Source organism: Bubalus bubalis, chromosome 4 (genome assembly GCF_019923935.1).
Source record: "Bubalus bubalis isolate 160015118507 breed Murrah chromosome 4, NDDB_SH_1, whole genome shotgun sequence".
Classification (NCBI taxonomy): Eukaryota; Metazoa; Chordata; class Mammalia; order Artiodactyla; family Bovidae; genus Bubalus; species Bubalus bubalis.
In genome coordinates this window covers 90,013,543-90,023,288 of record NC_059160.1, presented here as the reverse complement: position 1 = coordinate 90,023,288, position 9,746 = coordinate 90,013,543, and the positions used below count along the sequence as shown (strand labels likewise).

General features: G+C 55.3%; 1 protein-coding gene across 3 annotated transcripts; it reads left to right on the top strand.

Annotated features, from left to right (window-relative positions):
- The first annotated feature begins 206 nt into the window (after nt 1–206).
- On the top strand, nt 207–9,501 carry MCRS1 (microspherule protein 1). Of its 3 annotated transcripts, XM_006075808.3 has the most exons (15): nt 207–345; nt 1,485–1,604; nt 2,113–2,251; nt 2,598–2,736; nt 3,349–3,507; nt 3,655–3,764; nt 4,698–4,806; nt 5,091–5,229; nt 7,421–7,496; nt 7,822–7,850; nt 7,960–8,052; nt 8,237–8,319; nt 8,506–8,593; nt 8,819–8,946; nt 9,066–9,501. In XM_006075808.3, the coding sequence occupies exons 2-15, from the start codon at nt 1,595–1,597 to the stop codon at nt 9,150–9,152; spliced, it is 1,389 nt and encodes a 462-aa protein (XP_006075870.1). In that variant the 5' UTR covers nt 207–345; nt 1,485–1,594; the 3' UTR covers nt 9,153–9,501. The 3 variants fall into 3 exon arrangements, with proteins under 3 accessions (XP_006075870.1, XP_006075871.1, XP_006075872.1); XM_006075809.3 differs by lacking the exon at nt 1,485–1,604 and having other exon boundaries at nt 225–345; XM_006075810.3 differs by lacking the exons at nt 207–345; nt 1,485–1,604 and adding an exon at nt 1,614–1,925.
- The last annotated feature ends 245 nt before the right edge of the window (nt 9,502–9,746 follow it).

Genomic DNA, 9,746 nt, shown 5'->3' with positions numbered 1-9,746 from the left:
CACCCTCTCCCAAGATTGCCTCACCTAGCTGCTCAGGCTATCCCGCTCCAACTCTCGCCTTTCCCTTTAATCACTTCCTCCAACTTGGGGCCTATAATACCTGATAGCTCCCAATAAGGTGTTTCAATTAGGAAAGACTTTAATTTCTGCTGATAAACAAAACGGTAATATCTTCGCTACCATGGCCACGCCCCTTAACTTAACGTAGTCTGGGCGAACCGGAAGGGATTGCTCAACCCTTAGTTCGTAGACCCGGAAGTAGACGAACCTCACGGAAGCCGGCCTTGGCCCTGCGGCTGCTGCCGTCGCCGCGGAGAAAGTGTTGGAACTGGCAGCCTAGGAATGGTGAGACTTCGCGGTTCGCCTTTGAGGGTTCTGAGGAGAGTTGGGGGTGAAATGGGGTTTCCCAGAGTGCTGCCGGGTACGATCCCCCCCAGGTTTGGGGCCCCGCCCCGGTAGCGCCCCGAAAATCTGCGCATGCGTGGGCCGGACCGGGCCAGAATCTGGTCCGAGAAGTTACGCATGCGCAAAGGTAGCATGCCAAAGGTGGGGTGAGAATTAGCCTGGGAGTTGACTCCCTTCCCCCGCCACCGGCCCCTGGGGCTTGAATCAAGGCTCCGAGAGCATCAGGGTTCATTCGGCGCTTTGGTTTTGAGTTGCAGGACTGACTTCACCACTTGTATCCCGAGCCCCTGAAACAGACCCGGACAAATTCCCTACTTTGGGTGTGCATTTGGTGGGGAGAACGAAGGGCGGAGGGCCAGAGAAGGAAGGGGGCGCAGACCCTGCCTCAGTGTAACGGCGGCATCGGGCTCTTCACCCTTTCCCCAAGTGGCTGAACTCCCAACCGTATCCGATGGAGCTGTTTGACGAGCGCTTCCTGGTCAGAAGCGTCCCTGATCAGGAGGGGCAGGACCGGAGAGTCCCCAGCACCTGAGTTCTCCGGGTCTTAGGCGAGGGTCCCCCAGACGGCGGTTGATGTTTGCTCAGTGACCAAGCCGCGTTTTTTAACTTCCACGAAGTAACGCCCTCTAAATCTTTACCCAAAGCTTCAAATGAAAAAAAAAAAAAAAAAAAAGTTAGACTGGTTGGAGTCCTATCTCCTTTTCCTTTCCCATGCTTTGGACTGGGAGGGGAGCTGAGTGGGCAGCTGACAAAGTAAAAGTGAGCCAAGAATCTTTTGTTTCTTGCTAGTTTGGAGTCAAGGCCCTTCACCTAGGGGCTGTTAGTAGAATTAGAGGGGTTTGTGAACTTCCTGAAATGTGTACATTTGTCTAGGGGTCCCTAGCTTTTATCACTGTCTCAGAGATGTTGGTGACCTTCAAAAGGCCACCGGTTTATTAGGGTCATATTGGCAGAATATATTGTGTCTATTCTGGTGTTTTTGCTAGCTTATGGGATGCTGAGGACCAGTTCCAGTATAAGGAGGTGAGGCTGGCCAGATGGAAATCTGAGCCTCAGGGAGCCTCATTTCTCCTTTGCAGAATCTCCTCTCGGCCTCTAAGCTCACCTGGTCAGAATCCTTGGATGAGCCTGTGGGACCCTTCCTTCTAGCCCTGTGGTTTGGAACCAGTGGCTTTGGGACTGTAAGAGGATGGACAAAGGTAGTATGAGGCCGGGCCAGCTCCCCAAACGCTCAGGCGCCAAGCATCTGCTGATTCCACCCCCTGCCTGGCACGTGTGTCTTTCGGTCCTGGCTGGGCATTGCCACCTCCCCCTGGGCCAGCACCACCCACGTACCTCTCGGCAGAGGCCACAATTGACTGACTTTCTGTTGAGCTGCTGCTCTTTGGCATGGCTGCATTTTGATGGCAGAGGGAGCAGTTATGCCCAGAGCCCGGTGTGTCGGCATCACCAGTCTGACCTGAGCACCATGTGCTGCACGACATGACACGTGGCACCGGGAGAACTGCCCAGCGTGGAAGGTCTGGGCCCAGATGGGACTGGATGGCCAAGGAACTCCCACCTTAAAACCTCAAATGTGAAGGAGGCAGGGGAGGGACCGAGAGGGCTGGCTGGGAAAGGGGGGCTGAGGAGGGGTCCCCTGTGCAGAGGCTCAAGGCTCTGCTTGGCAATTAGGAGCTCTGACTTCACCACTTCTCTTTTTTCTAGATTCTCAGGGGCTGCTAGATTCATCCCTCATGGCATCGGGCACTGCCAGCCGCTCAGAGGATGAGGAGTCACTGGCAGGGCAGAAGCGGGCCTCCTCTCAGGCCTTGGGGACCATTCCTAAACGGAGAAGCTCCTCTAGGTAATAAGGGTTTGAAGGGCCAGAAACTGAGACTGCAGCATGCCTTCACCCCTGCACCCCTCTGGGGCCTGCGTTGGCAGAGGCTTGTGCTTTTCCTGACCTTACTAAGTATCTCCTTGAGACTGACCAAGGGAGGGAGATCTTAGGTCTTTGATGTGAAGTCTTTGTAGTGTGGTACCCTGTCATCTCAGAGGCGTGGAGCATAGAGGTTCCATGCCTCGACCACCGAGCCAGAGCAGTGAGCACTCTTGACTGCTGGGAACCTGCTCTTTGGAGGCTGGGTGTGGGTGAGTAGGTACCGGGGGTGGGGCGTGGAGAGCTCACTGAGTAGGTTCACTCTTCACAGGTTCATCAAGAGGAAGAAGTTCGATGATGAGCTGGTGGAGAGCAGCCTGGCTAAGTCCTCTACCCGGGCGAAGGGGGCCAGTGGGGTGGAACCAGGGCGCTGTTCGGGGAGCGAACCTTCCTCCAGTGAGAAGAAGAAGGTGAGGATTGGGAGAATGGGGAGTAGCAGGGGGTGGGGGCCAGTGCCAGATTTCGTGTTTCCCCACAACCTCCGCCAGCTGGCAAGAGCCCTGCAGAGGAGGCTTGTGAGAGGATCAAGCCGCCCCAGCCCCAACCTTAGATGCCTCCCTCCTGGGAGCCCATCTCACTACTCCCCCTTTCTTGCTGCACACCCCCCACCACCACCACCCTGTCAGCGCATCCTGTATCACATTCTGTGTGGGAGGCATAGAGCGTGCATCTATTCTGGGAGCACACAGCCTGTTCCCAGCATTGCTGGGTGTAAAAATAACCCCCAGGTGGCATTGCTCTGGCCCCAGACACTGTACCAGCAAGAGTGTTTTCCTGGTATCCTCCCCACCCACCCTCCACACCGGGGCTGGGGGCACCATCACCAAAAAGAAGACCCCATATGGTCTAGGACTGTGTAGAAGTACTTTGATGGGGGCGGGAACGGGGAGGGGCTGGTATTAGAAAGCTGAGCTCCCTGCCTGTGGCTTCTTGTTGGGTGGGGCTGTACAAAGCTCTGGGTCTGAAACCCCAGCTGCCCTGGTGCCAGCTCTGAGCTCACTCTGCTCCTGCCCTCTGCCCAGGTGTCCAAGACCCCCAGCACACCTGTGCCACCCAGCCCTGCCCCAGCCCCTGGACTCACCAAGCGTGTGAAGAAGAGCAAACAGCCGCTGCAGGTGACCAAGGACCTGGGCCGCTGGAAGCCTGCGGACGACCTCCTGCTCATCAATGCTGTGCTGCAGGTAGTGCTTCCTGCCACAGGGGTCTTGTTCCCTTTTCCCCACTGCTTCCAGTTCTCAGCCCCCAGCTAGCCTGGCAGTGTCTGGAGGTGGCATGGGAGGGTATCTCCCAGTTCCAAGGCTGGAACAAACTGCTCTGGGGTCTTGCAGACCAATGACCTGACATCTGTCCACCTGGGTGTGAAGTTCAGCTGCCGCTTCACCCTGCGGGAAGTCCAGGAGCGCTGGTACGCCCTGCTCTACGATCCTGTCATCTCCAAGTGAGTGAGCTGGCCCCAGTGGCGGCATGGTACTGGGGACACCAGGATTTGGTTCTGGAACAGAAAAAATTGTACAAGGGATGGGGCTGGGAGGCATGGCTCCCTGGGGCCTGGAATTCTCTGAGATGATACCAAGACCTCCCAGGCTTTGGGGGGAAGCCTCTTCCCGATATCAACCTTGCTAGTCCAGGCTGGGTGCTGAGAACAAGGGCCTGGAAGCCGAGGAAGTAGCACTAGAGAAAACACCAGAATGAATGCTGGGAGCCCTGTCTTACTGCCATATGCATGGTGGTTTAGGGCGGTCCCCTTCAGCTTTCCCACACTGACCTCCCACAGTTTCTTCCTTCATAAGAAGTAGTTGGAACAGAAGAACACCAGGGTCCCTTCTGGTTCTAGCAGTCCAAGTTCCAGATACACCTGTGCACACACACAACACACACACTTCCTCCTCGGGCACTTCATTTGACGTTATCAGAATAATGCTTAACATCCATCTTCTACCCCACAGACACTGGTGCCACTTAAGCTATAGCCACAGCCCTGATACACCAGGAAATGGGCAGGGCGTGGTTTGGGGAAGAGGAGGTGTCTAGTGGGTGGCTGCTTTAGCCAAGTAAGGGCGAAGGTCTTGGGGCGGGAACAGCAACTGGTCTTAGGATTGCCCTCAGGACTGGCCTCTAGGCAGCTGTGCCCTTGAGTCTCCTCGCAGGGTTGAGCACAGGAAACTGAGTTTTCTGAATTGCCTGTTCACGTTTTTGACAAACCCACAAGGCCACCGGTACCTTGCTCATGACCCTTGGGCTCTTCTGTTGAGGGCCTGGATCTTTGAGTTGTGGATCGCAAAGGCCTGCAGGCTTTGAAGAAGTAGGAACCCCAGATTGCTTGACACCATGTCTTCAACCCTGCCGTGCTTTCTGTCTCCATTGTTCCCAGGCTGGCCTGCCAGGCCATGAGACAGCTGCACCCAGAGGCCATTGCAGCCATCCAGAGCAAGGCGCTGTTTAGCAAGGCTGAGGAACAGCTGCTGAGCAAAGTGGGATCGGTAAGGCTGAGGGCTAGTAAGGCTAGGGGGTAGGGTGGGAACCAGTCACCTGGGAAACTGACTGCAGGGAGGCTGTACTGCCTGGGGACTTACCCTGCAGACACATGTACACCTGCAGGGCCTCTGTGGACAGGGTCCTCTGGGAGAGCCAAGCCTGGCTCCTGGCTGGCAGGAGCTGTCACTTTTTCCATCTCCTGATGGGGACTGGGGCAGGGGGCTCAGATGGTGAGGCAGGGGCAGGACAAGGAAACCCCGACGCCCAGAGCATACTCCCTGCCCTCCAGACCAGCCAGCCCACCTTGGAGACCTTCCAGGACCTGCTGCACAGACACCCCGATGCCTTCTACCTGGCCCGTACTGCCAAGGCTCTGCAGGCCCACTGGCAGCTCATGAAGCAGTATTACCTGTTGGAGGACCAGACAGGTAACTGGGCCCAGGATCTGGCAGCGTGGGGGGTGCGTATGTATGAGTGTGGAGGGGGCTGGATGCAGCCGCCCTTAGTGCCTTGTAACATCCTCAGTGGTTCCCAGGGTCTTGTTCACCTCTTTTTGCAGCAGAAACCACTTCCTTCCAAAGGGAGGGAGCATGGCTGGAATGGTCTTGATGGTAAAGGTAGCCAGAATTGCCTAGAATCCTGAGCAGAAAGACTGAACAGCAGGGTCTCCCACTTCTCGATTAGTTTGCCTTTTTGACATGTTTGACAATTACATAAATACCACCTTAATATTTTCTTCATGAGTAACTTTCAAACTTGAGTAAAATGCAAAAGTCTCTTTCGGTGCTCACCCTCCCCTCTTTCCCTCCTTGGAGATAAAGACCATTTTCTCTAAGCCTTTCTGTCCTTTCCCTGTCTCCACTTTACTCCCACCAGGCTGTGGGGCTGCCTTCAGGCCACTCAGAAATCCCCGCGGGGGCTTCACACTCAGGCCGCCTGTCTTTCTCTTTCCCAGGGATCAGAATGCTCTCCGATCACTCTCTTCCCTTGCCAGCAAGACACTCACTCTCCTAATGAGTATTAGGAAAGTGGTCCGATTGGATGGGAAGAAACTCTTCAGTTGGATTTAAGATTCAGGGTCAGACCTGCATAGTCCGAGCACACTTTACTCTCACTTCTTAAGTACTATTGCGTGTTGGCTGCCGTGTAGTGGTTCACACTGATCTGAAAATCAAGCCGTGGTTCTGCCCTTCACCCTACTCGCTAGGTCTTGTAGCTTCTGGATAATAGAAGATTCCTACCAGAGGATTTTAGGAAATCTTGTCAGGAGAGGCCCCATCTTCTCTTCCTGAGGATCTCTGAATTCAGTGTGCAGTGCGCCTCCTCCTCTATTCCTTCAGCTTCCAGATTTCTGCTGCTCGCCCAGGCTCAGCTGTCACTGACCTCCCACAGAGAGAGCAGACACTGGATGAAGTTTATTTTTGCTGCTACAGCTAGCTCCCTTGTCACTCTTTTGAAAGTTATCTTGTGTAAATTTGCTAACATAAAGGTATAACTTTTCAAGAGTCATGTTTTGTGAGTATTTGATTTCTTGGCTATTTGGTGCTTGGAGTCTCTAGCAATAGGGAGCATAAATTGCTTACTTTTCAAGTCAGCTGGGTGTTAGGTTGGTAGGATTCAGGCAGCTGTGGCAGGGTGACTGCCCCAGCCCCATCTCCCACCCAGTCTGGACTAAGGTGACGGCGGTGGGGAGGAGAGGCGGTAGTGACGGAGCATTTGTGGCTCCTGTACAGCCCCCCTGTTGCTTCCCCAGCAGTGACAACATCTCAGGGGTTGTCAGGCTCCTAAGCCAGCAGTTTCACTAGCTAGTGGAGCTCTTGCTGAGCAGACATTGCAATCCTAGGAACCACTGACCATGAAGAAGGAATTCTCAGATTTGGGGACCCTAGCCCTTTCTACATTTTGACCACAAAGAACTGAAAAACTTTCATAAAAACTTTTTCAATAAAAAAAGTCAGTATTTATCCTATTATCTGGTGGATATCTGACTACATTTGATTGTATTCCATTTCTTTTTTTTGGAAAGAAAAGGCATTTCATGACCCGTTAATGCGTCATGACCCACAGTTTGAAAACACTGGCTTTAAGGCTCCCTTCTGACACCTCCTGAATGAGACTTGACTGTCCTGTGCCTCTCAGCTCCTTGTGGCAGGAAATGTTTGGGAGCATGTGATGTAGTATAGGGAGCAGTTTAGACTTGGAATCAGGAAAGCAACCTTGATTTCTGATCCTGTCCTGAACTCGAGTCACGGAGCGTAACCCGCCCTCTGTTTGCGCGTCTGTAACGTGCAGCTCGTAGTAGTGCCTTCCCTGCACAGAGCAGGTTTTGTAAGCGGGAACTCTTCGCACACTGAGAGAGCGCACAAAGGTCAGCTTTCATTCCCTGCACTTTTTAGAACCGCCTCTGCCCCAGCTAACACTGGGATGCTCTATGCCAGAGTAGCACGCAGTCTGATCTGCACGCACTCCGTTACCTGCGTCCAGGTCACTGTTGTTGATTTCAGCGCGAGGCCGTCCCCACGGGGCTCTCCCTACAGTTTGTCCCATTAGCTTGTCTGCTCAGCGTCTCGGGGGTGAGTGGGAGCATTGGCACTGACCCTCCCTCCGTCCTTCGTTCAGTGCAGCCGCTGCCCAAGGGGGACCAAGTGCTGAACTTTTCCGACGCAGAGGACTTGATTGATGACAGTAAGCTCAAGTGAGTGGCTGGGGTCACAAGCAGGGCACAAAGAGCCATGTGTCCCCCAAGGACTCCCAAGGCAGCTCCCGCACCACCCAGCCCTGCCTCTCACTGCAGAGCATGGAGCTCAGCCCATATTCGGCCTGGAGTCCCAGCTGCAGCTGTTGGTGCCTGGTCTCCCTGCTGAGCCCTCCTTACCCCAACCTCCACCCTTTGTACATGACCCCTACTCCAGGGAAGGAGGCTTGGCTTCGGGACCCTAGTGAGCCAAATAGTACCTAATAGTGATGGCAGGTAAGCTTGAATTGGAGCTTGATTCATCCTTCTCTTCTCGCCCCCCCAGGGACATGCGAGATGAAGTCCTGGAACATGGTGAGCGTGCCCTGGTGGGAATGTTGAGGGGGTGGGAGCTCCTGCTGGAACAGAAAGGAATAGTACCAGGTGCCAGTGACCTCAGACCTTACACCCCACCTCACCCCAGAGCTGACCGTGGCTGACCGGCGCCAGAAACGGGAGATTCGGCAGCTGGAACAGGAACTGCATAAGTGGCAGGTGCTGGTAGATAGCATCACAGGTGAGTCTAGGGGGCCAGCAAGCTCGAGCTCCCACTCCCTTCACCACACCTCGAGCACCCTGGTTGCTGGGCTGGGCTTATCCTCCTCTCCTAGATCTGTAGCTCCTTTCCCTCAGGGTATCCTGGCCTGGTTCCCTGCCTTCCACAGTGGGGCTCTTCTCTGACACGAACTGCTCTCCCCCAGGCATGAGCTCCCCAGACTTCGACAACCAGACCCTGGCAGTGCTGCGGGGCCGCATGGTGCGGTACCTGATGCGTTCTAGAGAGGTAAGGCCAGCCCAGCCCTCCCTGTCCTCGTCCCCATCCCCACACCCCCTTGCGAGGCTCCCCCCCTCTGTTGATCTTCCCCTCACAGCCCTTTCTATGTCTGGTCCTGATCTCTCATCTTTCCCTGGCCTGTGTGGACCCCTCCCATTCCCCAGGTCCCAGCCCTCACCTGCCCCATTTTCCCAGATCACCCTCGGCAGAGCGACCAAGGACAACCAGATTGATGTGGACCTGTCCCTGGAGGGTCCGGCCTGGAAGATCTCCCGGAAGCAAGGTATCTGCAGGAAGCAGCATGAGGAAGTCCCTCCAGCCCTGGGACTTGGCCTCCATGGGAACCTTGGGGACAGACAGGGGCTGAGGAGCTGGCATTTTAAGATCCCTAACTTAGGGGTGCTGGATGCCTTGTAGTGTCCCCAGGAAGCAGAGGGTACATGTGGGTTTCAGACCCTTTTCTAGCTTCCCTCATCCCATCATAGCCCTTTCCTTTCTTTTCCCATAGGTGTCATCAAACTGAAAAACAATGGTGATTTCTTCATTGCCAATGAGGGCCGGCGGCCCATCTACATTGATGGACGGCCTGTGCTGTGTGGCTCCAAGTGGCGCCTTAGCAACAACTCAGTAGTGGAGGTGAGCTGGGGAGAGGTGGAAAGGCCACGGTGAACCCTGGGGTGTGGTGAGCCAGAGTGTAGGCCTGGCCCTAGCCCGACTCACCTCTGTCCTGAGCTACCCTTCTCTCCTGCCCACAGATTGCCAGCCTGCGATTTGTCTTCCTTATCAACCAGGACCTCATTGCCCTCATTCGGGCCGAGGCTGCCAAGATCACGCCACAGTGAGGAGCGGCGGTGGGACCCATGGGCTCTCTCTGGCCTCAGTGTCCCCTGCCATCCCAGCCCCTGGAGCTGGGGACTCAGGCTCCTGGAGAAACCAGAGTGGGCAGCAGGAGACTTGGCTCCTGGCCCCTCTGTCTGAGCCTCTGCGGGAGGGTGGGGCTGGCCCTGGGGAAGCACCTGAGGCTGGGACCCTCAGCTTCCTTAGTGCCAGAGCCCCTCCTTCTCTCTGCAGACGATCCTGCCCTTTCCCCCAGATTCCCGCCTTTGCTCCCTGTCTTCAGCTGATTATTAATAGCTTCAGACTTTTCTTTTATTATTTTTCTTTTGTAAATACAAAGCACTGAGTTCCAAAGTAGTTTCTTTATTCTCTTTTTAATATAAAAAACATGGTGACAGGTGAGGCAGGGGCACATGCAGGGGATAGCAGAACCCCTCCTGGGCCTCGGGCCACTGCCCCCCAGCCTGCAGAGGGCGACAGGGTGGTCAGAGGAGCAGGCTGAGGGGAGCAAGGGCCCCAGGAGCAGGAGCCCAGAGATTCCTGGGCTGGGGCCTGCCCCTGAAGTTCCCGCCCACCCTGTGAGTCCGGGGCCAGGCCTT

Coding starts and splice junctions, on each gene's coding strand:
- MCRS1 (XM_006075808.3), top strand. Junction 2,737..3,348: donor CCTCCAGTGAGAAGAAGAAG/GTGAGGATTGGG, acceptor CCCTCTGCCCAG/GTGTCCAAGACCCCCAGCAC. Junction 8,053..8,236: donor GCTGGTAGATAGCATCACAG/GTGAGTCTAGGG, acceptor GCTCTCCCCCAG/GCATGAGCTCCCCAGACTTC.